This window comes from Rhamphochromis sp. 'chilingali' (assembly GCF_963969265.1).
Source record: "Rhamphochromis sp. 'chilingali' genome assembly, chromosome: 13".
Classification (NCBI taxonomy): domain Eukaryota; kingdom Metazoa; phylum Chordata; class Actinopteri; order Cichliformes; family Cichlidae; genus Rhamphochromis; species Rhamphochromis sp. 'chilingali'.
The window spans coordinates 32,456,608-32,484,095 of NC_137940.1; the positions used below are offsets into that span (position 1 = coordinate 32,456,608).

The 27,488-nt window shown below is 42.7% G+C and overlaps 3 protein-coding genes across 5 annotated transcripts; 2 read left to right on the top strand and 1 right to left on the bottom strand.

The window, feature by feature from the left end:
• Nucleotides 1–2,907: 2,907 nt before the first annotated feature.
• Nucleotides 2,908–5,740, top strand: LOC308408803 (high-affinity choline transporter 1-like; the record flags this gene model as incomplete). The annotated part of the gene is given in 6 exon segments (XM_080901211.1): nt 2,908–3,076; nt 3,959–4,030; nt 4,033–4,046; nt 4,050–4,089; nt 4,174–4,391; nt 4,483–5,740. Coding segments are annotated over 6 exon segments (855 nt in total). The 3' UTR covers nt 4,825–5,740.
• Nucleotides 5,741–5,779: 39 nt separating this feature from the next.
• On the top strand, nt 5,780–10,694 carry ttc9c (tetratricopeptide repeat domain 9C). Of its 3 annotated transcripts, none has more exons than XM_080901553.1 (4): nt 5,780–5,902; nt 6,994–7,351; nt 7,487–7,669; nt 9,401–9,972. In XM_080901553.1, the coding sequence occupies exons 2-4, from the start codon at nt 7,015–7,017 to the stop codon at nt 9,469–9,471; spliced, it is 591 nt and encodes a 196-aa protein (XP_080757679.1). In that variant the 5' UTR covers nt 5,780–5,902; nt 6,994–7,014; the 3' UTR covers nt 9,472–9,972. The 3 variants fall into 3 exon arrangements, with proteins under 3 accessions (XP_080757679.1, XP_080757677.1, XP_080757678.1); XM_080901551.1 differs by lacking the exon at nt 9,401–9,972 and adding an exon at nt 10,243–10,690 and having other exon boundaries at nt 5,783–5,902; XM_080901552.1 differs by lacking the exon at nt 9,401–9,972 and adding an exon at nt 10,243–10,694 and having other exon boundaries at nt 5,797–5,907.
• On the bottom strand, nt 10,495–27,488 carry LOC308409024 (uncharacterized protein). Its single transcript, XM_080901544.1, has 4 exons — nt 26,532–27,488; nt 16,798–17,008; nt 14,754–14,987; nt 10,495–14,621 (listed from the first exon to the last, which is right to left on the bottom strand). Exons 1-4 carry the CDS (start codon nt 26,808–26,810, stop codon nt 12,091–12,093), a joined length of 3,255 nt encoding a protein of 1,084 aa, XP_080757670.1. The 5' UTR covers nt 26,811–27,488; the 3' UTR covers nt 10,495–12,090.

The following is a 27,488-nucleotide window of genomic DNA, read 5'->3' on the forward strand; positions in this document are numbered from 1 at the left end:
TTCACACTGCATCAAATTAAGGTTGATTACGTCGATTAAGCATCATGAGGTGGAGCGTGAGGGGTGGTTCCCTATTTTTTATTTATTTATTTTTGTTGTTGCTGGGAGTTGGAACCCTATTAGTTAGGTTGCTTAATATTTATGCTAAGTACTCTTTAAAATACCAGAATAGGGAGGATGGTGTAGGTTTAAGTTTATTAGATTGATCAGTATTGCTGAACTATGAAACATTTTTTTTTGCATACAGGTATAACAGAATAGCTTTAGTGTAGTTGTTGTTTTAAACTTGAGTATGAACTTATACAAAATGCAGCAAGATATTTAAAAAACAGTTTTGTTGATTAAAACACACTATATCGGATTCATATCGGTATCGGCAGATATCCAAATTTATGATATCGGTATCGGTATCGGACATAAAAAAGTGGTATCGTGCCATCTCTACTAAATATTTAACCTACAGTGATACATTGAAGCAATGTTTGTGCTGATGTTAAAGCCAAAGGAGATTTGGAGCTCTACAGTTATTAAGTCAGCAGAGTGTTGGTGACTCATCATTCAGTAACCCTGATTTATAACTTTATGTGGTCTGACACTTTGTGGCTGAGTTCATGTGGTTCCGCAACACTTTCACTTTGCAGTAATACAATCTGAAGGTCGTTGAATGCTTAGCTTTGCGAATTTTGTTTCACTCCTAACTTGTTGCAATGGCTGTATCTTCTTACAGAACCATGCTGGAATCCAGTGAGCTCTTTAGAGCTACAGATTTGTTCACAAATGTTTGTAAAGACAGACTGCATGGCTAGGTGCTTGAATTTTTCATTTAGTGCTTCCATGTTAAATAGTCTTACTACCCACATAGCAACTGGAACTTCTTTGGGCAGGCAAACCTGTTTAAACCTGTTTCCCCCCTAAAAAAGTTAGGGCATTGTACAATTTAAATAAAAGAAAAAAATATATGCTTCATTCTATGGGTACTCACCAATAGATTTCATTTTAATAGATTTTTGGATTTATATTTACAGGAAAAAATATGACAAAGATTATAATGAGAAGTGGAATGTTTTAATGTATCTATAACACACAGTGACAGAGCTTCCTTTATCAGACACTGTGAATGCCGTTTCTTAGTAGTAAGGTAACGCCTAGATTCATACAAGACTTTATAACAAGACTTGTATGGACTTGCTGGCAAGCCCATAAAAACGTTAAAGGATGCTATTTTTTATTATCTACCCAAGCTGGTCATATTGCTCTGGGAACCTATATGACTTTTTAATAAGTGATAAAACATCTCCCTCATTCTCCTTAATGTTAGACGACCTGATTGGCGACAGAGGACAGCTAGCGGTAGCATCCTGGTGTAGCTCCTGTTTTTTCTGTTTTTTAAAATGGGCTCTTTCTTGGCATTGTGGAGTAATTGCCAAATGCAATTGTCTATTAGTTATCAATCTGAGTAGACAGAGGAATAACAAAGTGCATCAGGTAGAGCAATTTATTCAAGCAAGTCCCACATAACCGACTTTTTGTTTCCTCATTCTCTCTCACACACACACACACACACACACACACACACACACACACACACACACACACACACACACACACACACACACACACACACACACACACACGAGGCATGGCCAAAAAGTGTTGTGAGTCGAAAAAACCCCTATGAAAAACACTTATTTTCCCCGATATCCGATCCAGTAATTTAGGTCAGGATGGGACCGATACTGTATATCGAATCGGGCCATCCCCAATTAATACTCATGAATAATGTAGTTACCATCGTTGTGCCATGTGTGGAAAAACATACTACAAGTCATTTGATAATTAGTAATGCACATTTCTTGCAAACCTGGAATTGTTACCATTTTTTTTAGTCTGGTCTATTACTAGTGCTCTATCACTCTTGCCAACCTTCAGTCCAGCTCAACAATCCTAAAGTTGTAATTTTCCACTTGTAAGACAGTTTTCAAAGAGGTGTGGCTTCAGCCTCATGGACGCAGCGGTATTTATTGGTATGAAGGATATGAAGTTTACACACTTTTATGGATGACAAAATTTTGTGAGAAACTTTATATGGATCACGCTGAGCAGAGAAATAAAGTAAGCGAGTACATGTCGCTGCCACTGCTTCTTTGCAGAGGTTTCAGTCTTCATTAACGGGTTTGCAGTTTGATTTGGAAAAAGAAAATGCCTTTAAATTGAGCATTTCAAAAATGACTGCTGACAGTGCTTTGCAGCTACTACGAGCCAGTGTTTTTAATTTTCATTGTACTAAAACTAGCAAACAAATTTAGACAGTTTTTACAACAAAAGATACATAAAACTAATCTTTATGCTGTTTTTTAAAATGAAAGTAACAACAGATGCAGCATCTAAAAAATAAAATGATGTTGCAGGGGGTGACCACAGACACCTTTTGATCCCCTCTTGATTTATTTTTTCTCCAGTTTAAGTGGTGTTAGCAGTACTTTTATTGTGAGTCAGTACCTGCGGCCCATCAAGGTTCCACAGGTAGTGCATCTCCTTCAGGAGCTGTGAAGGTTTGCTGCGTCTCCCAGCACAGTTTTGGGAGTGTGGAGATATCAGGAAAGGGGCTGTTAGATGAAAGGGCTAATATCTGCGCTTACAAATGATCTCCATTAAGCGTGTGTGTGTGTGTGTGTGTGTGTGTGTGTGTCTTTAGAGAGCATTAATTTGTGAAGTGAACCTACCTACACTTTTCAGATTATCTGAACAGGGATGTGCTCTGATCTGAACTATTTATTTTTCCTTTGTGTTCTGTTTGTGAGCTTTGTAATTGAGCAACACCACTCCAGCTCTACATCAGGAGGCAGGTCATGTAGGTATTTGAGAGAGCTAGTGGGAACCATTGTCTGTCTGTCTCTGAGGTAGTGAATGGTGACCCTTAACATCCCGGGCATGGTGGTGATGGTACTGGGCACCAGACTGTGGGCCTCAAGGAAGTCCAAGGGGTTAGAGGAAAACAGCAAAGCAGACCGGAGAGAGATCACGCTGTTGGGCAACAGAGGGATCAGTCTGGCGGTTGGAGTCTTCACTATGACAGGTTAGTGTGCAGTGTGTAGGGAAAATGGTGAATATGGGTGAAATTTTAATGACTATTGTTGCAGTGAGATGCATTCAGGCACTTTTATTTCCACTGAGATTTTTCAAATCTATGAATTTATGGTCACTTAATAGTCATGTTGTAACCAACTATGGAAAACTCTACAGTTTTAGTAATTTAAACATACTAATAATTAGTGTCACTGTCACTTTATCAATGCTGGTCATCATTCCCTTTTGCTATTAAAGTATTTATTTATACCTATGTTTATACCTACACTCTATACCCATACTCCATACTGGTACTCAGGTTGTTGCACTCCACTTATTGTATTATTTATTGTAGTGTTTTATTACTTATTATTCTGTTTGTTAAAAAACCAAAAAACAACTATTTATTTATTACTTAAAAAAAAAATTGTTTCTTCATTACTTGGTTTCTTTTTCGCTCCGGGACCGTGTGCACATATTTTCGTTCCACCTCATGTTAACATGCAATGCGAATGACAATAAAGCCCCTTGAATCCTTGTGTGAAAAGCCCTCTGATTTCACACGAATAACCCACTAAAGCCAAATGCATCTTCTTTTTTTATTTGTACTGAAAAACAATTATGAATCAAAGCTTGGTTGGTCTTTCTATGGCACAGGAACCATGTCGATAGATATTTTTTTTAAAATTGTATTTTGTTCATTTCTGAAGAAATGCTCCTTAAAACAGTTAAAAATGGCTCCTACAAGCTGGCCTGAGGCTGTTGGGTAGGCTGTTGCTTTAGATTTGATCTGTCCCAGCCTGCATCTGAGTTTTGCTATTAAAAATAAATTAATGGCATCAGATTTTAAGTACTGTAGTCCTTAATTGTAATTTCTTTTTAAAGGGTTTAGGTAACCTTGGATATCAGGACTTCCACCAGAGGACTCTCTCAGCCTCCTCATCAAATACAGCCAGGATCACCTGCTAGTCTTCATACTTTGAATCCCATCTGTGCTGACTGGAGCAGTCACAGCATCAACAGGTACCACAACAGAGTCAACAGCAAGTGTAAAAATATGAATGAATTAATATGACTTTATATAACATTTTTATGTTTTTATGCCAGATTGGAACATGACCTTATATGGCTCCCCATCCCCCTTCAAGCGAGGAGACGCTGGTCAGGTTCTGCCAATTGCTCTGCAGTACCTCACTCCAAACTACATCTCCATCATTGGTATTGGAGCTGTAGCTGCTGCTGTGATGTCCTCAACAGACTCTGCTCTATTATCTGCCGCCTCCATCTTCTCATCCAACATATATAAGAGCATCCTAAGGACCACAGTAAGAGACCTGAAAGGAGAAGATTCGAGTTGTGGTTATGTCTTTTCTGGTTCAGTTTCCAGATTTTATTTTATTTTGGGGTTTTTTGCAGGCATCAGACAGGGAGCTCCAGTGGGTGATCCGTGTCACTGTGGTCCTGGTGGGCGTGGCTGGCACATCGCTCACCTTCCTAAACAACAGCATCATGGTTTTTTGGATCCTGGGCTCAGACATAACCTACACCATCATGTTCCCTCAACTAGTCTGCGTCCTCTTTTTTAACATCTCCAATGGTTATGGCTCTATCATGGGCTTGCTAGTTGGAGTGTTGCTGAGATTGCTCAGTGGTGAACCATCCATAGGGTTACCTGTTGTCCTTCACTTCCCAGGTTGCACTCTTGAACATGGCATTTATGTCCAGCGCTCTCCGGTCAGGACTATCTGCATGTTGTGATTTCTGAGAGGTGGGACGTACCCAAAGTGAAGGCCAACAAAGAATCACAAAAATTAACATTAATGATCAATGGCATCATCAAAACACACAAGGAGGAGAAGGTGGTCAGAATGAAACTGAACTAATACTAACCCCCAGTCAGTTGGAGTGACAAACTAAATGATTTAGTGGGATGCAGATGTGTTTTTATGGTGATTTATTACCACACCTTCTGTTTTTCTGGCAGAAAAACAGAAATGAAGGACTTTGGAGGAATTCATTGTTTATAATCAGTGCATGGTTTGTTCCTGTTTATGTTAAGAATCTGTCACTGACTTACTTTAAAAAAAATACTTGAACCTTCTCTTTTTAGCACTTATATACCATTGCTTAGAAAAGGTTGTAGCTATGCAGCTTACAGCTGTTGCACACAAATACTTCATAAATTACAATCTTTCTTTTGTAGAATTCAGTAAAATTGTAAAATTTTACAGTTGCTTTGTGATAAATGTGTTTTGTTTTGTTTTGTTTTTTTAATCGGAATAATTATATTAGGGCATTTGCAGTTTTATCAATGAGTCATTATACAATTATGAAAGATTTTGAAATTGTAAAAAAAACAAAGATCAGATAATTATATTTATCAATTTCTAGTATCAAATGTAAATTTTTCATGAGCTATTTTACTTGCTGTGTGGTATGCTTGGCATAGCTCTGTTATCAGGACTCTGGAACCTGAAAAGTAGATTTTAAAAACATTGTTTAATAAATTAATTGTTGTAAATAATGTTTTGGAACAACTTTTTCAGTAACTGCGTTTACATTTTGTTCCAGAATAAGTGTAATTTACACCAAAAAAGTTTGTTTTGGTATTTTGTGCATGGATTACTTTCAAAATTATATTTAATAAAAACGAAGAGGGTGTATTTTGTGTTAATTTGCTGGCAATTCCTGCTTCGACCTTATGGTGGCAGTAGCACTCCACGCAGTTTGTGGGCGAGTCCATAGAAAGGCAAGCAAGGAAGCGCACGTGTGGCAGCAACAACTAAGATGACTACCAGCTGAAAAGTAGCTATCCGTGGATTGTCGCTTCACTGGCGTAAGGCGAGAGAATGCAGAACAATACAGCTTTCATGTAGCGAACCTCATAAAATGCGCGAACATACGGGAAATAATGAGTTAGCTAGTTTTCGAGGACCCGGGCTAGCTTGGCAGCCTGCTAGCTCGGTTAGCGGTAGCTACAAACCCTGGACGTTTTGCCGCAAAACGTCGGTTTACGTTTGGACCTGAGTGACGTGCTTTCTATTTGATTCGTAAAATAATGTAACGTTGGCATGTACCAATACTTCAAATAAAAAGCTGTAGATTTGCCGTTTGTCATATTAAATATGGTGGGAAAACTACTGCTCTTGCGGTTTGTCTACCTTCTTATTAAAAGCAGTGTGGCTCACTGTGTGACTGCCAGGTCATATGTGAGGTATTACAAGTGAAGGAGTGAAGTAGCAGAGGTGTGCCAAACCGTTTTCTTACACATAAGTGCTTTCTACTATTATACGCAGAGCATCTTTTTACACTGGAACAGGTGGTGTCGAGCCTTACTAATGTCGATCAGACTCAGGTGGACTGTTGCGTGTAAACAGTGCTCGGTTGGTAATAAGGGGCACAAACTGTATCCTTCAACACCCCTCAAACTGAAAATGTACCCCCACATTATTAAACCACCACCATCAGCACCCTAACAAGGGTGGGCTCCATGTTTTCATGTTGTTGTCTTGACTCTATTCTTGCCGTGTGATTGGCTGATTACATGTTTGTAGTATACAAGCAGTGGACCCTGTGCACCTAACAAGGTGGCCAGTGAGTGATTATGTGTGTAAGCGCTTTTGAAACGTTTATTTGATCAATACCACTGTAAGAAAAAGTGTTAAACTTTATTTCACATAACTATAAGTTTTTCAATTTGAGTTCAGCCCTACACTTGGAGAAAAGTATTCATTTATATTGATTTTGATTAGCAGATTAGATTTTTGGTTTTAATTAATGAGCAGTTAATGAACAGGTGTACCTAATATAGTGGCCTGAACCTATATGTTTCATAAGTCCTTACATCTTTTTCTCTACATCTCACCACTTTATGTTTTAGGCTTTCTGTTTAAGAATAAACTAAAATGTGCTTTCTCACCCCAACAGCTGATTAGCTTCACTGCAGACATGGAGGGTGCTGGTGGGGAGGCTAGCCTAGATGTACAGGGGGCGGCGGCGGCAGCAGCACCGAGCCTCTTTGGACACAAACCAAATTCTGCTAAGCCGGTTTCAGCTTTGCTAGAGGAAGCAGCCCAGCTGAAAACAGAAGGAAATGCTTTCTACAAGGATAAGAACATTCGCTCAGCCATTGGTCGTTATCACCGCGCTCTTCTGCTCCTGCGAAGCATTGACTCAGATGTGACGACATCAGTGAAAGGGTTTGGGCCTGAGACACCTGTGCTCACACCTGAACAGGAGGCTTTATTGAGAAATACTCAAGTGGACTGCTACAACAACCTTGCTGGTAGGTAAATATCCTTCTGAGATAATGTCATATTCTTTCAAAGCTGTTGAAGTAGTAACTCTTTGAAAAACTGCTCTCTAGTCACTAGTTTGATACAAGTGCCTCAGTATAATCATTTCTTTATATCTCTTCCAGCCTGTTTGCTGCAGAGAAAGACTGTTGATTATACTCGTGTGCAGGAGTACAGTCTGCGAGTGCTAAAGTGGCGACCAGGCAATGCCAAAGCGCTGTACAGGGCCGGGGTAGCCACTCTGGAGATGGGAGATGCAGAGACAGCCAAAGAGTACCTCATCCAGGCCTCTAAAGAGCAGCCTAATGGTAAAGACCCAGACCATCATGATCTTCAAGAGCAAGTTGACGTAATAGTTATTTAGACATATATAGCCAGGTTTTTCTTCCCGCATATTACATTTTTAAGGACCACCAAAGAGGTTATAACCTTCTCCCAAAAGAAAAATCTCTAGGGCTCTGATTGAAAGTATGTTAGGTTTAATTTACTAAAGTTTTAAAAACATTTTGGTCCATCAAATTGCATAAAATAAACAGAAAATGTTGAGAGTTCTGTTAACTCAGATGATGCCAAATTTTGGTCATAACTACATGTGGATCGCAAAAATGGAAGATAAAGTTTAAATAAATGAAGATAAACAATTCCTGATAACAAGTCAGGAATTGATGGGTTCTGTTGAAACTATTTATAACATAGTTATATGGACCTTGTACTCAGAGCTTGTTTCTGTGCTGCCATTATTAGTGCCTCTGTGCTGTCTTTCTGGATGTCAGCCACTTCCTCTATCTGCCAGTTGCACATACTGTTTTAAATGCTACCGAAATATGCAGCACATTCATCATAGTAGTTATCATATTGTGACTAGCACTGCTAGCACCAATAGCTCTCACAGAGGCTGTGTCATAATCTTTGGGCCAAGAGGTATTTCTGGTGGCGACTTTCAAGAGCGAAAACATTAAACATTAATTCAGCTAGTTGCACTAGCTGAAAGCAGGAAAAAATAGCAATAAAAAGAATCTGTGTCTTTGATGAATAAGTTGTGATTTGTAGATGATTAACACAGAGCATGTCGAAACAGCAGTTCTTTGGTGGGAGCCGTGGACGCCTGTGCTCTCCAAATGTATTTATTTTTCAGTCTACATTTGCAATTAGTCCACCACCATAACCAAAAATTGTTCTTTTGTTACACTGCTATCCATTCGGAAATGGTAATTAATATTAACACTCATCTTTAAAGTAAACAGTCAGCTCAGCTTGAGAAAAGCTTACTGACCTTGTTTAACTTTGTGATCAATTAAACCCATGAGTTAGAAGCGTCACCATTTCCCATGTTAAAGGTGTTTAATTAACCCTTGGAGATCCCTAAAAAAGACATCCACCTTGATCCCTAATGGACATAAATGTCCATTCCCCAAAAAGTGCAATAAAAATATTATATATTAATATTTTTTTCCACTTTAAATTGGTCAGTCTTTTAAAACTACTTCTCCCTGAAATATTCATATAAAGTTTTAATTATATTTTCGTTGTTTTAACCCTTTAAATCCCAGTTTTACTTCATGAGCGCCCTGTTTTTTTAGCCCCCAAAAACAAAAAAACTCAATATTTAAAAAAAAAAACATTTGAAGTAATATTTGATTGTTATTATAATTAGGCCTTTGGATGGACTAAAGATTGGCACCAAGAGTCATTTCGATCGCCTTTTATTTTTTTTCCAGGAGCGCATTTCATAAAATGCACACTATCGACCACGCCCAAAAAGTGCAATAAAAATATTAAATATTAATTTTTTTTTTTCACTTTAAATTGGTCAGTCTTTTAAAACTACTTCTCCCTGAAATATTCATATAAAGTTTTAATTATATTTTCGTTGTTTTAACCCTTTAAATTACAAAAAAACGAAAAAAAAACTAAAAAACTAAATATTTTCCCAAAAAAACATTTGAAGTAATATTTGATTGTTATTATAATTAGGCCTTTAGATGGACTAAAGATTGGCACCAAGAGTCATTTCGATCGCCTTTTATTTTTTTTTCCAGAACCAGAAAATGGTCTCCAGGCGGCAAATGCTGCTCGTCGAGGCCGAAATGAGTGCATTCTCCCGGGTTAACTCGCGACGATGATCGGGGCATGTTGCGTCGGACTCCTTTTTCCAGCGCACACTTCCGGTACCACGTGACAACAAATACGTCATTTCCTGTTGACTAAAAAAAAAATGCACCCTCTCATGGTCCTAGGGACCGAAAAATGGTCCGCCTGATCAGCGGGCGAAACCGCTGCTGCACGCCGGAAAAGAGGCGTCATTTCCGGCAGGTCTGTCCAAGCAGCCCGCTGTTTTCCAGCAGAGGTCAAATGTGAAGCAAGGGCGCCACCCGGTGGACAAATAAAAAAATTACAACTCTAAGGCCTGTAGTCCAAAACAAAACCTAAGCTGGAGACCTGACTTTCGATTTGACCGTAATTTTTCTGGCGTGAAAAATAGCGTTTATAATGGGTTTCAATGTGGACATTTTTGTCCAAAGGGACTAATGTGGATGGATTGCTGTAACTTAGCCATTTTAGGCTGATTTAATGAATTGACACCACAATTAAAAAAAATAAGTAAAAAAAACATTCTTTGACAAATTTGGCTTTAATCCACTCAACACAGTGAAGATGGTATAAAAAAGACAATAAATGTCCTTAGGGATCTCCAAGGGTTAAAGCACGTTAGAAGACTCATGTATGAGTCATTTCATTTTATCAAGACCAGGTGGGTAGCTTGTGCAGTTTTTTTTTTTTTCTGAAGGATATAGATTTGCTCATAGTAATTTAAGCATAGTTTAAATTACTGATCTTTTCTCTGGAGACCAGCGAGTTAAAGTATACGTTTCTGTCACAGATGCCAATGTGAGGAAGTACCTGCAGAGGGCTGAGGAGAAACTCAGTCGGGACTTACAAAAAGAGAAAGCCATGTATCGAGGCATGTTTTCCTCCAACCAGAATGATCGCTCCGAGGGTGGGATTAACCAAACCAGAAGAGCTGGCGACGGCGTTTAGCCCACAAGCTGAATGTGCCAAATAAAACCTCAGCCTGAGAGACTGCTCCAACCTCAGACCACACCACAAAGGGGTTAAAGAATGTTTACATGTCTTGAACGACTCTTGCTGTGTCTCCATGGGAGAGGATTGACGTAAGCATAACAGACATTATACAGACTTGAGGAAAGCAGTCAGTTGGAAAGCAAAGATGTCACTGCTGAAAATAGAAAAGACAGAAAAGTTGGTTTCCTAGCAACACAGTCTAATATAGTTCACAAAATGCTTCTGAAAGCTAAAGAGGCTCTTCATGCACTACTCAATTGCCTCTGTGATTGCAGTTGTTTGGTCAGTGATATGAATGTTAATTTTGTGACTTTTCAATAAAAATATTTGTTAAAAAAATGCTAATTTTCATTAATTTTTTAGCAAAGCCCTTTGCTGACACGTATCTTTAATGCACTTACAGTAGGAAGAGCACACGTTCAGTTATAAGTTTCCTTTATTAGTCATAAGCCATAAGAGGACACATATGTATCTTGGATAACTCATCAATACTTTAATTCAATGTTCATTTCAAAATCCTGAGCAAAATATCAAGTTAAAGAGTATTTGCTTAATTTTGGTCATAATCTGGCCAATGTGATTGTACTTCAGTGGCAATACTGCCCATGATCAAAGAGGAATATCACACTCTCACAATAGCTATAATCACTGAACAAGTCACAGAGCAGCATGCAGAAGGGGATTGTGCACGTACACATTCATACGCATGATTATGCACTGAAGCTTCTTACAGTTGTTATTACTACAGTATTTTCAAATGGCTACTCTCCTGTCACAATAGGATCCCAGAAGTGTTCCTCTTCAGGATGGCATTCGCACTGATAAAAATTAGGGTTTATAAGGGTTGCAGCCCTTTACAGAGCCTAAAAAGAATCATTCACCCCTAAATAACAGGTCACTCATGTTCCCTTCAATGATGCCTCCTTTCCACTGATGTGGTGCCTAATTTAGAAGGACTGCCACACATAAGAGTATTCCTGGTACCAATAGCTAGCAGTGCACAGTAGCATAAAGTTGTTGGAGTCAAAGTTGAAATTATTTAGTGGCTATCAGAGAAATTCACATAAGTTAGGTCAGTCATGGTCTCTTTCCTGTGGAAGTTACTTCAAATGCATAAACCTGTAGACTGCTACTCAAAAGGTACCAAAGCAGAACTAGCTGCAGACCGGTACCACATCAATGGACAAGCAGTATTACAATTCTCTGTGGGCCATGTTGCATCTTACACCTCTTTCTTGCTGCTGCGGTGTGCACAATTTACATTACATGGTTTTCTAATACAAAAACTTCTGAGCTTTAAAGTGCTCCATATATACTAAATATCGTGTTTGGGGAAGGTTCGCATTTATTTTATACTTTTTGAGAAGGTTCTAAAAACGTATATGCCTAGTTTTACAAAAGAAACATTACTAGAATGAATGAAGTGACCCAAGACTAAAACTTCACAGACCTGATGTGCCTGAGAGGAACTTCAACACACTGGAGATGAGTGAAAGGACCAGTGGATATCTCATAGCCAGTGTATCAGATCAGTCATAAAAATCCAAATATTGGCACTTTATTTTAAACATCAAATATTACTAATCGTCACTGGTATTTTTGAATGTACAACGCAAACGATGAAGTTCACTTTTTTGTACAGCAGTCACTTCCTGGATGATTTCTGTTTGAGACTAAGCGACCTCATTGAACCAAACACTTTCCTTCCCAAATCCCTCAGTGATCGGGAGCGCTGAAGGGGCAGCTGTGGAGGTGGAGAAGGAGAAAATGAAGGGGAGGAGAGAGGAGAGAGTGAATGGCAGCTGCCTTCTAGGCTCTGAGAACGAGAGAGGTTAAAGAGGCTGGCGGTGGAAGACAGCCGTTTGTCCTCCTCCTTCGCTCTCAGTAGTCTGACCCCTTCGTCTTTTCTGATTCCCATGCCACCATGCCCCACGTCCAAGGAGGAGACCCAGTGTGGCCGCTTTGTGGGCTCTTCGCTGTGGTTCCGAGGTACCAGCAAGCCCTGGGATTCACTCCTGAACAGAGCCCGCCTGGAAAGCTTGAGGCTTGAGCTGCGTCTCTCCCCATCATCTTTACCTCTCTTCTTTGAGAAGACAGGAGAGTTGTCTACTTTAGGCCTTTTGTCACCGCTGCTAGAAGCTTTAACCCTTCTGTGCTCTCTTCTCCAGCTTCCCACGCTGTTCGTTCTCCAGCCATAGCCATACTCTGCCCTGTCTATCTCCTCTCTTTCACTTTCAGACTCTTTGCTCCAGAGGCGTCCGTCAAAGCCCTTCCAGAGTTTGCTGGAGGACTTGTTGGATGTGTGAGCGGCTGCTCGCAACTTCTCCTCCTCCTCACGCCAAACTGAGCTGTAGTCCTCTCTCTTTGCATAACTGCTAACTGTTGCTGCCCTGATCAGCTTATGGGAGGCATGTTTTCCTCTGTAGAGCCCATCACCCTCCGCCCTCTTCTGCCTGCTGTTGCCCTCGCCTCCTCCACTGCTCTGCCGAAGTGATCCTCCTCTTGGTTGGATCCCGCCATGCTCAAAAGGAGAGGTCCTGGTATTGGTGCGGGGCAGGGAGCACTGGAATGGTGCATCTCGTCTGAAAACAGAGAGGGGAGTCGCACCCAGGGGGGATGGTTGGAGAGGGCGTGGAGGTGAGCGACCTCTTGGGGTAGGACGGGAGGCAGGTGAGGAGGCTGTGGAGGAAGGAAGGTCAGGTGTCTGTTGGTAGTGGGAGTGTGAGGAGTAGTGGGAGGAGGGAATGTGCATGGATTGGTAGGGGTGTATGGGGCTGCTGGAGTGTGAGAGAGGAGGGGTGAGGCTGGACTGAGACTGTGGAGAATGAGTGACACTGAGAGACAGCTGTATTGGTCTCTGGGGATTCAAGTCTGTCAGTCTAGTATAGTCATGTGACTGATCTGTTTGAGCTGTCAGGTGAGTTTTAGTGTGGCTTCTCATCTCACCTGCAGTATCTGTTGGGAAGCAGTCAATATCTAGCTCCACGCCTTGTTCCATGAGTCCAACTACAACAGCTCGAGACAGGCCAGAGAGGCGGGAGATCTCCTCCACCATGGGCGAGTCTTCACTTAACTTTGGACTGGAGTTGGACTCCTGGATCAAGCTGCTGCGCTGAGATCCGGGAGCTGATCCTGCATTTGTGCCAAACACTGGCTGTCCAGCCTCAGGTGGAGCACCACTGCTCCAGTCTAATGAGCGACAGAAAGCTGATGAGCCAAACCCAGAGCTGGCTCCAGACCCCAGTGGGACCTCAAGGGAGCTGCGGTGGCTCAGGCTGCTTGGACAAGTTGAAATGCGAGGACGAGGTCTCATTGCTGGGGTGGGTGTAGCAGAAGAATGTGATGAGGCAGAAGCGGTGGAATTGGCCGCAAAGTCTCTCCTCAGAGCTCCGTTTCTGGGATTGTCCACTAGCCCATGACCAGAATTTAAACCGGGAGTCAGGTTCAAGTTGAGGTTTAGATGCAGATTTATGTTTAAGTCTTCTCCGGTGGCTGAAGGAAGATTTCCCAGGTTGATTGAATTCCTGGTGCCCTTTTTTCCGGTGGTGCTAAGGCTGACTCTGGCTGAGTTCCCTAGCAGTGACTTAGAGGGTGTGATGTTGACGCCTGGCTGGGTGGAGGGTGTGCTGCGGCTCTCGAAGGCAGAAAGAGACTGGGTGGATCCGTGAGTTTTGCCAGGGGTGCAAAGGCCTCTGTGTGTTACTGGCCCAGGGGTGGCAGGTGAGGTGAGATCAGAGGTGGACTTTGCCCGACTGTGGTACTGGCGAGCCAGACGAGAGATGTACTGCTCCAACTGGGTGAAGGAGGGTGGAGTGGGAGGTTGCTGAGGCTGGAGAGGCAGAGCTGTGTCAGCATTTGACTCAGTGGGTTCATCATGCTGGGGTCCCTCAGGGCTCACAGAGGCTGACTGTTCTTGATTCTGGGTGGTGAAGAGGGGGCTTTGGAGGGCAACAGCATGCAGTGGGCTTGGGTATGAGTAAACCTCTTTGGTCCGACGGGACATCAGGTCTGTGCAGTAGCGGGAGTCAAGCTGGAGTTTTGAATTTTGGGAGCAGGAGGTGGAGGAGGAGGATGAAGGGTTGAGGAGCGGGAGGATGAAAGAAATCAGGGAATCGCCAAGTCCTGAACAAAGTTCAGACAGAAAGGTCAGACCAGTTGCTTCAAGGTCATTTGGGACTGTAAGAGACAGAGAGAAAAAAAAACTTTAGACTTCAGTGGACATTTCGAGGTATTTTCACTTACAGTTGAAACCTCATATCTACATGGACTGATTTACAAGATAGGGATCTATTGTTTGCACCAACTCACCAGAAACGGGCGTCTCTTCTGTTGGTTCAGCGTCCTCCTGGCTGTCCTGGAGTACAGGTTGCTGCAGCTGCACTGCAACTTCTGGCCACAGGAGGTCAGTGTTGTCAGCACACGCAGGAACCTGCTCCCACAGCTTCAGGGGCCTGGCAGGGGCCACCGGTCCTCCATGGGCTGCGTCGCTGGACACAGAGTAGCAAGAGTCTGACAGGGAGCTGCCGCTCACTGAATAGAAACCTTGAAAAAAAGACACGGACATTTGTAAAAGAGGCATTTCTTTGTGGATTTTGAATGTTCTCCTCTCCTCCTTCTAGGTTCAGCTTCCTTCCACCATGCAAGGATGTACATTCAGGTTAATTATCAATTCTAAACTGGCCTTAGGTGTGAATGTGAGCACGTATGTCTGTCTCTCTGAGTTAACCCCATAGTGAACTGGTGACCTGTCCAGGGTGTATTGCACCTCTCGGATAGACTCGATATAGAGAAAATAACTCGACTAAACCGATAACACACAAACTGTAGTTATCTTCCTTTTATTAAATACACAGAGGTATCTGACAGTGACTGACAGGAAAAGTAAACAAACCTGTAGATTTATTAACTAAATCCACCTCTTAATGAACTCTATTAGATATTTTCCTGGGCTGTAACTGCTCAAGAAATCACTTTAATTCAATGTTCCTTCACTGAATGTGTGTCTCACAGCTGTGAAACTCCTCCATCCTGCTTTACATTTAGGATGAAGTTATAATCATGGTGTGTGGTAACATTTTTCCTCCAAACAACCAGATTTTGCCCCATCTGTCCACAGAGCATAGCCTCAAAAAACGCCGTGGCAAACAATAGCGGCTTTTGCATAGTGGTGGTTTCCCTCATGATTCCCACTACTTCCATGAACACTCATTAACCTGTAGTGATTTCTGCATACTGCCTCTCTTTTGCTCTTCTGTTACTCTTGGATTCTTTTTCACCTCGTTCAGGCTTGTACGTTGTGCTCTTACTGTGACGTTTACAGGACGCCCACTCCTTTGAAAAGTAGCAGCGGCCTTGAATTGTATCCATTTTTAGGTAGTCGTGTTATAGATTAATGAACACCCAGATCTTCAGAACACCTTTTGCAATCTTTTAAAGCTCCCTGCGTTTCTAAAACATTTCTGCTAAAGCCCCATGGAGGTATATGATTGCAGTATGCTTCCCAGCGATCAATCTTTCTTAAGATGAGCAGACTTTGATATTTATGGCCTTCTTTAAAAAGAGAATCACCCCTACAGTCCACATTTCCAATCTCATCACCTTAACTGGAACAGCTGATTCAAAGGTTCGATTGCTTTTGTCAGCCTGCACTGTTAGCAGTCAAATACTCTTTGTCTCTTACTGTGACTTAGATGAAGCTCAGGCCACGGTTTATGAGTCAGAGCAGAGACATCAGTGCTTCCACAAGATTCACAATCCCTTCTGCATTCGGATAAATAGGTGAGTCAGTAAAAACAAGCTACCATCACCTATAGAAACTCAAACCTCGTAAAAATTCCAAAAGAAAAGCGTCACAGTGCAGAAACCACTGTTAGACATGCAGTGTGAGCCATGAACACTTAGACTTATCCTGAAATTACATTTTTACTGACTAAAGAATGGACAAATAAAAATTATTTTGATTTTAAAAGAAAATCTCTCTATATATTATCATGTCTTTAGGTTTGATAGATTTTCCAGAGCATAAATAATAGTGGATTGAAAAGTGGGTGAGAGTCTATACCTGGCCAAGAAAAGCTTTCAGAGGAAGCAGAGAACGGATAAGAGTTTGAGGAGAGGCTAAAAAATGTTGACAGCAAGAGACAAACTGAGTGAGTCAGTGCCGAGTCACACAGAGTGCAAGCAAACAAAAGTAAAAAAGAGACGTGGTTAATGTTTCATGGAAATTCTCTCAAGGTGAGCTGTAGTTCTATCAGGAGGTGAGAAACTGTTGGATCATTGGACAGCTCAGCGCCGTTGTCTCAGCCGTCTGACATTTAAACCGCCCGAAAGAGGTGTTCAGGTGTGTAATTACCTGAACTAGGTCTGGAGTCGCTGTCCAGGGGGATCATACCATTAAGATCCGGGGTTGGAGGAGAAAGCAAGTCAGAGGGGGCATCCCAGGAAAGAGTGGACCAACGTGAGCTACTCCCTCTGCCCGATGAGAGGTGAGCTGTCCCGTCCCCTGAATTACCCCCGCATTCCTCTGGGCTGCTCTGACAGGCGGTGTCAGAGGGAGAAGGATCCTAAAAAGAAAAGAAGAACAGTAGGTGACGATGGATGATTCATTCACACAGATAAAATGGAAGTAAGGGTTAAAACCACAATAAAAAATCAAAATGACACATGATCGTCATCAAAATGTTTGTCAGTGGACAACTGGAAAAAAACATGACTCATATTAAACATACTGGCTGTTGAGATTTTTTTACTAAACTGCTCTTTGCAGGCCTAAAACTTAGCAAGCATAAAATAACGTTACTTTTTATGCATTTGTTCTTCAGTTGCAGGTTAGATACTGAAAATGCATAGCATACAGCAGGAGTGTGCAAATCTGACAAGAGTGATCGAATAACAACACGATTTTACCAGAAGTCGGGTATATTGATTTACTGTCACTTAAGAGATGAATGCAGCAAACATGAAGTAAATGGATGGACTGCTATCTAAATAAATTGCTTTACTGTTATTGGCTTCCCAAAACACAACAAGCTACACTTCACACTCACACACACATTCATACAGAAATGGATGCTTTGGGAGGCAAGTTAAAGTTCTTCCCAAGCATATTCCAGCATCCAACTGGAGGACTCAGGTATTGAACCACCAACCATCAATAAGAAACAGTGGAAGGAAAACTAGAGATTAAAGATCAGCTCTCATGGGTATATATTTGGCTAATATTTAGCCATGGAAACTGCATTAGGTGCATCCATTCAGCTACTTGTTAACACAAATATCTAATCAGCCAACTGCATGGCAGCAGCTCAGTGCATTTAGACATGCAGACGTGGTTAATACAACCTGTTGAACCTCAAACTGAGCATCAGAATAATGGAAGAAAGGTGATTTAGGGAACTCTGAACGTGGCACGGTTTTTGATTCCATACAGGCTGGTCTCATTATTTCAGAAACTGCTGACCTACTGGGATTATCCAGCACTTTCGTCTCCAGGGTTTAGAGAGAAGAGTTTGAAAAAGAGAAAATATGCAGCGAACAGTAGTTCCCTGGGAGAAAATGCTGCGATGATGTAAAAGATCAGAGGAGAATGGTCAGACTGCTTCAAGCTGACAAGAAGGTAACGGTAACTCAAATATCCACTCCTTACAACCAAAGTATGCGGAAGAGCATCTCCGAACACAAAACACATCCAGTGTGTTCTGCAGCTGCAGCAGAAGACCACACTGGGCGCTACTGCTGTCAGCCGAGAACGGGAAACTGTGGCTCTAAGTTGGACCAATTCACGAAATAGAACAGCAATCGATTGGAAAAACACTGTCTGGTCAAAAGATTTCTGCCTCTGCTCTGTTTGGATAGTAGGGTCCAAATTTCGCACAATGAGTGAGAGCACGGATTCACCCTGCCTTGTATCGTTTAGGCTTCTAGTGGTGGTGTGATGGTGTGGAGGATATCTTCTTGGCACTTTTTGTGCATCATTTTAACACCGCAGCCTACCTGACCATGTTCATGCCTTTATGAGACAGTGCACCATCACCCATAAATTCACTCAAACGTCCTCCACACTTACCAGATCTCAATCCAATAGAGCACCTTCGGGGAAAGGGGTAGAGTAGAAAAGCACTATATAGGAGCCAGCTCATTTACCATAAAGCTTCATAAAGAATAATTTAATTAGATTAATACTCAAGTTTACCTAGTTGATAGATGCGTGGGGGAGAATAAAAAGCATGCAGAGGTCAAAACTTTCTGAATATGAAAAAAAGAAAACCCTGAAAAAGGTTGGATAAAAACAGTGTTGTTACAAAAAAACTACAATATATTCCTTGGAAACCTAGTAAGTTAGAAGAAGAAAGTATTCTAGATGTTATTAAGCATTCAAGTATACTTTCCACCAGTGACAATAAGGATACTGCTTTAAAAACACAGCTTAACCCTCTGCATGTTTTGGTCCAGACCCGCGTGAAAGGGCTGTGCATTCACAATATCATTTACCAGCCACATGCTCCAGCAACGTCACACCACACTTACTGGAACAGTCAGAAATGAGGCCTTGTGCACAACAAGAACAAGAATAACAATCAGCCCATCAAGTTAGCAAAGTGCCTCCATTTTCCAGATTAGTAAGAGGGCAGAAGAGTAACCCCCCCTTCACCCTCTTCCAAATCCCCAACCCATCCCTTTAGGACTGCAGCCAAAAGCCCCTGCATTAGTGTGATCAGGCCCAAACAACAGAAACACTGTGAGTGGTGCTGCTGATCAATCCTGTGGTTACTGAGGAAACAATACAGGTAGTGACTCACTGGGGTGACAGGAGAGGAGGGGGATTCAGAGGATAATGGGAGAAGACAGATGACGTAACAAAGAGCTGCCAGAGCGGCAGAAGGTAAAAAGGGGGATGGACTGTGGAGGAAAGAGAGAAGGAAGGAAACTGTGTGAGAGTTTCAGACTTTGACCAGTCTTCGGCTTATCTCTCCCTCTCAGGTCAGTGAGATCCTGTCCCCCTCCTCACTATTTTTTATTTTTTTTGTTTCCCTGTGAATCTACAGCGAGTCGTGGCTGAGTGGGTGACCAAAACTAAGTGCGAGGGACAAAAAAAGAGACAGAGAAATAGCGGAGTGAGTCACTGAGTGAGTGAAGGCGGTGAAGGGAGAGTGAGGTGAGGTGAAGGGGGGGGTGGGCGGTTGCCGGGCGAGAGAGAGGGGCATCTTGAAGGACCCCCACCTCCCCCACAGGCCCCTTAACAAATAACCCTCCTCCTTCTGCTATAATATCCTTCGAGCCAGCCACCCTCTACTCACCATAGCTACAGCTGCTCGCTCTCTAACTCGCGTTCGCTTCTCCTCCCACACAGACCCACAACAGCACAACAGGCCTGGCGAAATATTTAACTCAATCCTCAGCCTGAACACACACACATACAAACATGCAGTCCAATAGTGACGCGACTTCCTCTCACATGTATGATCTGAAAAATTCGACATTTTTAAAAGACCATTAACTTATTCTGCCTGTGCAACGATGTGAAACGCGTTTTTTAAAAGTCTCCTGAAAGGGTAAATATCTGCAACAAATCCGTGCCAGCAACACAAGGCCTTGCACGCTACGGGATATATTGTTACACAGTGACTAGCACATGATCAAATCATTGGAGAGACGGGTGATGGTTCGCTCAGAGCTCTGTAATATGATAGTCCTGCATGTGAGGGAGGGGTGCACATAGAAAATGTATGGGTCGATGGGATAATAATGCTGCAGCGACTGCACAAGCCATACACTTCTTCTTAATAGGTGCATTATGTCATCAGCGAGAACGAATTGCAGCGGTTGGCTTGTCGAGACAGAATAATTTGGTCAAATAGTGTGGGACGGCGCGAGCGATCGGTGTGAAGAACTCGCACGGTGGTCTATTTATTGTTTCATACATTATTAATATGGTATTGAAATGTAAAGACAGCCCACACTGTGAATCTTCATCTTCACTCAGCTTTCAGGATCATCCTGAAAAAATTATCAATGTTACACACTTTTGTTGTTTTACTTGGAGATACCCCGAGGCACAAAAAGGGGGGAGATGAAAGCTGTCACTCCACAAGTGAGGGGGGCTAATGACTCACCATGTAAGATGATGCTTCCCAAACCTAATTTCAAGACAGCCTTCCTTCAATGAGCGCGCACACGGCAATGTAAACACTTCTCATTAGGACCTTATCTGAATATTATTCCCATCAGTTATCGATTTATCGACTCATGATTGAGCAGGTCGTCTACTAATAAGGAGGTCGGTGGTTCAATCCAACATGAGCATTACTGGGCAAGATACTGAACGCTGACTAACCCCTGATGTGTCCATCGGAGTGTGAGTGTGTAAACGTTAGGTTAAAAGTGCTTATCATTTAAAGCAGGGGTCTCGAACTCCAGTCCTGGAGGGCCGGTGTCCTGAAACTTTTCCATGTGTCCCTGTTGCAACACACCTGAATACAATTAGTAGGTCATTAGCAAGAGTATAGAACTGGACTGCATGCTGAAGTGGCAACCTCTAACCCTACTCAAGTAAATGTAAGTAAATGTAAGTGTTTTACTTCTAACAGTACTTTTATTGCACCATGTTCATTCACTCATGAGCTGCTGTAACATGAATCAAATGGCTGAATTGTCACTTCAGCATGCAGTCACGTTCTACAGGGTCTTGCTATTGACCTACTAATGGTATTCAGGTGTGTTGCAACAGGGACACATGGAAAAGTTTCAGGACACCAGCCCTCGAGGACTGGAGTTCGAGACCCCTGATTTAAAGAAACGTGAATATGTGACTGAGGCTTGTAGCAGTGCTGTTCAATACTGCCAAGTAAAGACAGGTCCAGTATGACTGATATCAGTACCCATACCTATAGTTTAAACTTATAAAGGCAGGCTAAATTATTAACTTAAAGTAATTTAGAGGATAGAAACAAAGTATCGATTCTGTCGCGCTAGTATCGATATGATACCGGTATCATTGGTATCGATACTACTGATATTTGGATCAACCTGCTCGTCTCTAGCTTGTAGTAAGAAAGCACTCTGTGTGTTTAATGTGAGTAGAAAAGCGTTATATGAGTATCACCGGCTGTTTGCGCTTAATCATGAAGCTCAAAGATATTCAGCTTTCTGCAAGAAACGACAGCTGATTTCCACATTTGACAAGCTTTAATCAGTCCTAAAAGATTTCCTTATTACAGTAGCTGCTGATTAATTTCCTGTCTATTAATTAATCGTTGCAGTTCTGCTGTGCGTGTGAATTAATTAAAGCTCTGCAGCATATTCCCTCCTTCTCCCACTCCTGTTCTCGATGTGTTATGTTCAGCGAGGAGATTTTTATTTTTAAACTCTGAACGGCAATGAGCCGGAATCCGCCATCGTGGCCTTGATGCTCATTTCGAAAGCAAAAAGTTATGTTTCTTCTAGTTTCCAGATTAGATGTCGTTTCAGTAACTCAAAGCTTGTTCTCTCCATACAACAGATTGCGCAGATCTGAATTATTCATAGTATTAATGCAAATTAAATGTGTTTTCTGTCCATTCTACAGAACCACTGCTCTGTTTTTTTTTAAAACATTTGTTCAAAAGCCGACATTCTTTAAAATACTCCCTCATTTTAAACTGCATTTTTCAGCACGGATGACACCACGGCCGTAACAGTCAGCCATAACCCTGATGTGCGCAGTTGTGGCTTCTATCCTCCTCTTTCTGCTGCTAGAGAGAAAAAATGTGAATCATATTTCAAGAGTTTATTAAAAAAGAAAGAAAGAAAGAAAAAAAATCTAGTGTTGCGGTAGAGCACATTATGCTATGAGTCACCAAATCCTTGGCTTACAAAAAAGGCTGAACAACCAATGATTTCCAAAGTAATGAGTAGTGTATACAGGGAAAATGAATATAATGGGTTTACATATAAAACTGTATGTTGATTCTAGTAAACAAAGCAGTAGGTAACCGTCAACTTTCCCTTCCTCGTTCCCTCTCCATCTGCAGCTACATGTCGCAACAAGACAGAAATTTGTTTCCCTTTTATGCAAATGTTGTTTTGTGTGTGCGTACCATGTTTACATATCTTTGTTTTGACCAAAAATTGGAACGTTACTACACTTGTGGGGACCAAGAACCCTTATGGGGACAAAATGCATGTCCCCACGAGTTTGTAGGCATTTTTGAGGCTCAAAATGTGGTTTTAGTGTCAGGGTTACATTTAGGTTATGCTTGTGGTTATGGTTATGGCTGGGAAAGCATTATGTCAATTAGATGTCCCCATAAGGATATGAAAACACAACTGTGTGTGTGTGTGTGTGTGTGTGTGTGTGTGTGTGTGTGTGTGTGTGTGTGTGTGTGTGTGTGTGTTGGTGAAGGCCAGGGCAAAGGGCAGCGTGCCAGCCTGCTTGCTCTGCTACATCGGCAGCTCCCTTCAGAGGTGAGAATGAGCAATGCTGCTCGGCCTCTCCACAGGATTTCTCAGCACCACGGGAGGAACTACAGATGAGATGTTGGTGGGTGGGTGGTGAGGAAGGCGGCACGTTATGAGAAGCGCTTCCATGCGGATGCCCTCTCTCAGATGGGACTGCAAAAAAGCTCTCTCCCATCACTTTTTATTTCAAGTGTTTTCCGCTTCTCCTCTGCAGACTATTTGTGGGGATACAATTTCATTTCACTCTGTCAAAAATAAATAAATACAATATTCTGCAGATGTGACCTCAGCTGTAGCCTGGCTTAAACAGAACATGTATTAATATGCTGCAGGCTGCTGACTAATACCGCTCACTGGTATCAGGAACACATATTCACAGTGTAATAACAGGTTGTGTAAAGCCACCATGATGAAGCATTTGTTACTTTCTCAGAACGAGTGTTATTCCTGTAGCTGTCGACGGCATTGTTTCATATCACAGCAGACCATGGAAACAATCCGGAGATAACATACAGTGGAGCAAAAAAGTATTTAGTCAGCCACCGATTGTGCAAGTTCCCCCACTTAAAATGATGACAGAGGTCAGTAATTTGCACCAGAGGTACACTTCCACTGTGAGAGACAGAATGTGAAAAAAAAATCCATGAATCCACATGGTAGGATTTGTAAAGAATTTATTCGTAAATCAGGGTGGAAAATAAGTGTTTGGTCAATAACAAAAATACAACTCAATACTTTGTAACATAACCTTTGTTGGCAATAACAGAGGTCAAACGTTTACTATAGGTCTTTACCAGGTTTGCACACACAGTAGCTGGTATTTTGGCCCATACCTCCATGCAGATCTTCTCGAGAGCAGTGATGTTTTGGGGCTGTCGCCGAGCAACACGGACTTTCAACTCCCGCCACAGATTTTCTATGGGGTTGAGGTCTGGAGACTGGCTAGGCCACTCCAGGACTTTCAAATGCTTCTTACGGAGCCACTCCTTTGTTGCCCGGGCGGTGTGTTTTGGATCATTGTCATGTTGGAAGACCCAGCCTCGTTTCATCTTCAAAGTTCTCACTGATGGAAGGAGGTTTTGGCTCAAAATCTCATGATACATGGCCCCATTCATTCTGTCCTTAACACGGATCAGTCGTCCTGTCCCCTTGGCAGAAAAACAGCCCCATAGCATGATGTTTCCACCCCCATGCTTCACAGTAGGTATGGTGTTCTTGGGATGCAACTCAGTATTCTTCTTCCTCCAAACACGACGAGTTGAGTTTATACCAAAAAGTTCTACTTTGGTTTCATCTGACCACATGACATTCTCCCAATCCTCTGCTGTATCATCCATGTGCTCTCTGGCAAACTTCAGACGGGCCTGGACATGCACTGGCTTCAGCAGCGGAACACGTCTGGCACTGCGGGATTTGATTCCCTGCCGTTGTAGTGTGTTACTGATGGTGACCTTTGTTACTTTGGTCCCAGCTCTCTGCAGGTCATTCACCAGGTCCCCCCGTGTGGTTCTGGGATCTTTGCTCACCGTTCTCATGATCATTTTGACCCCACGGGATGAGATCTTGCGTGGAGCCCCAGATCGAGGGAGATTATCAGTGGTCTTGTACGTCTTCCATTTTCTGATGATTGCTCCCACAGTTGATTTTTTCACACCAAGCTGCTTGCCTATTGTAGATTCACTCTTCCCAGTCTGGTGCAGGTCTACAATACTTTTCCTGGTGTCCTTCGAAAGCTCTTTGGTCTTGGCCATGGCGGAGTTTGGAGTCTGACTGTTTGAGGCTGTGGACAGGTGTCTTTTATACAGATGATGAGTTCAAACAGGTGCCATTCATACAGGTAACGAGTGGGGGACAGAAAAGCTTCTTACAGAAGACGTTACAGGTCTGTGAGAGCCAGAGATTTTCCTTGTTTGAGGTGACCAAATACTTATTTTCCACCCTAATTTACGAATAAATTCTTTACAAATCCTACCATGTGGATTCATGGATTTTTTTTTCACATTCTGTCTCTCACAGTTGAAGTGTACCTCTGGTGCAAATTACTGACCTCTGTCATCATTTTAAGTGGGGGAACTTGCACAATCGGTGGCTGACTAAATACTTTTTTGCCCCACTCTATTTGGTGAAAAGTAGCAAGCACTGCTGGGCAGTTTGTTTGTAAAGCAGCAACCTTTAGTTCTGAGGAAAACAGGTCTGCACATAGTATCTACAACAAAATCCCTTCTGTAAAGAATCTGTTTTTGTGAAACTGGGCATCTGTGCAGTGGAGGTTACTGTGATGCTTCAGACTTGTGGGTTGTGGTGCTGCCTGGCTCTGAAACTATTTATCATTTTCATTAAAATGTAACGTAAATTTGGCATTTGCTCAAATTCCAGCCTGAACCCATCACCTGTTTGTCAAGTCTGGAAATGTTCCAGGTATAATCCACATTGTACAAAGTAACACACCACTTCATGTGCAATGCAGTGAAGTTTCAGATTACTTTTGCTTATTTTTGGTATTAAAGTTGCTGGAAAAATGTTTGTTTTATTTATTTATTTTTTAGATGGCTGTGAATACCATAAAAAAGGTGTTTAAACTTGAAGCCAGTCATTGCAATCAATGTCCATCCATCAATGTTTTCTAGCATATAATGCCTGATGTTCATGTTGCATGTCTCCTTTAACCAACAATCAAAAACCAGAAAATATTTGTTTAATATCAAAAGACAAATTTAACAAGTTGAAACAGTGGTCATGTCTAATATTTTCAACATTATATTTCTGTTTATAACACTGGTCATCCTCTTCCTGTGCCCTCTTGCCCATTGCCATTTTACATTTATTATGTTTTGTTAAAAACACACACACACACACACTGATGGATGCACCCACAGTCATCTTAATCATCTCATTTTTGGCCGATTTTACATCTTGATGACTCCTCAGCTTTAAATGTAGATCACCAATAACGGAGCAGACCAGCTACGGCCCCGGGGCCCATGCCTCAGGATGAGACCTGTTCTCATCCTGTCCTCCTGTATCAGCCTACATGTCAACCCACATTCTCCACACAAAAGACCTGCATATCCATTTCAGGGCAGGTTTGGGGAAATGGGGTTAAATGGGTGTTTAGAGACAGCCTAACCCTCTTCAGGTTGGTCACACTCCACTGAACATACACACTTTAAAAAAAAAAATAGGCAGCGCACTTTTTAGACAAAAAGTGGAGGGGCTGGTATTTAGAATGTGATCAGAGTAATTGTAAATGCAAACGGAGAGCCAAAGTGACCTTTGGAGAGCTTATGGTCCTGAGCCAAAAAATGCAGCGCTGGCTTGTGTATTAATACCTGCACCTGATTTGAGCGCCACATGTTTCTTTCTAACCATGAGGCAGGGCACAGAGCCAGAGCTGGTCCCGGTTTCCTGACCTCAGTGACATTTGCTCCATGTCACACACGCACACACTGCATGCCTGGCTTGATCTCTGGCACCATCACATTCAATTGAGTATTCAGCTCTCGGCACAGCCGTGCGCTCGAGGCAGCGATAAAATCTGTCTAGTGAGTCGCAGAGGGACTGGCTTTTTGGCAGATCACCATCAGCCCTTCATTCATATTTAATCATCTGTCTGTGGATCCGACCTGTGAGCTGACAGACGTACTGACTGACCTGTTGCCGGCGGGATGTCGCAGAGCCATGCTCGGCATCCATTGCGCCGCTTTCCGAGGTCTCTCTCCCCTCCTCCTCCTCCTCCGCCGCCCGTGGTGCCTCAGCGTTGGCGGCAACGGGCGGTCGATCCTCCAGAGCGGCGTCCACCATCTCCAGGTGTTTGCACCTGAGCACCTCCAGCTCCATCACTCCGGCCAGCGTCGCTTTGAGGCGCTCTCCGATGCGGACGCGCTCGGTGCCCGACCAGAGCGAGTTCACGCATCCGCGGCGGGCGGCCATCCTCCTCAGGGCGCACCGCTGACCACCGCTCAGTTACCGCACACCGGGATAAGGGAAGGAACGGACTAGGGTCCAGCACCAGGTAGAGCCACACAGGTCCGAATGAGGGATTTCAACATAGCAGCTGCTTGGTTTAACGCAACATCAAGGATAGCGGCTCATTCTAACGTGCAGTGCAGCCTCGCGGCTTCAGGCAGCCCCGCTGACTGACTGACACAGGGCTGGAATTAATGAATCCACCGGCAGACTGAAGACACCTCAACGAGCCATGACTCATACTATCCCAGGTTTTCATTTCCGCTCGACATTGTCCATTTTTCCTTCCCCTGTCACTTTAAAGCTCGCAGGTCCGCCGGAGTTGTCCGCAGCGCTGGACTCCGTGCGCTGCGTCCCCAATGAGACAATGCAACAGAGAGGCAGCGATAGCGTTACATGTGGGAGCAGGCAGAGGGAGAGGGGAAGGAGGAGCCAGTGTGCAGGAGCTGCACACGGATTGGACGACCAAGTTTTTTCGAACGGACGCAAGAAAATTCCCAGAGTGTCCAACTTCAGCGCGCAGGATCGCAGAGGACAGATGCACTGTTTCCTCAAGTGTTCATCCAACTATAGCAGTAGAAAACACCCCAGCACCCACGCTCCGAGCAGCACACTGTGCACATAATCAGCAGGGTCGTTTCT

Bases quoted from the DNA above. Each gene is read 5' to 3' on its own strand.
- ttc9c (XM_080901551.1), top strand. From the start codon at position 7,015: ATGGAGGGTGCTGGTGGGGAGGCTAGCCTAGATGTACAGGGGGCGGCG. The intron at 7,352-7,486 runs GTAGGTAAATAT...TATCTCTTCCAG, and splicing joins CTGCTACAACAACCTTGCTG to CCTGTTTGCTGCAGAGAAAG. The intron at 7,670-10,242 runs GTAAAGACCCAG...TTTCTGTCACAG, and splicing joins CTCTAAAGAGCAGCCTAATG to ATGCCAATGTGAGGAAGTAC.
- LOC308409024 (XM_080901544.1), bottom strand. From the start codon at position 26,810: ATGGCCGCCCGCCGCGGATGCGTGAACTCGCTCTGGTCGGGCACCGAG. The intron at 17,009-26,531 runs GTCAGTCAGTAC...TTTTCTTTTTAG, and splicing joins CGACATCCCGCCGGCAACAG to GATCCTTCTCCCTCTGACAC. The intron at 14,622-14,753 runs GTGAGTTGGTGC...TGTCTCTTACAG, and splicing joins AGAAGAGACGCCCGTTTCTG to TCCCAAATGACCTTGAAGCA.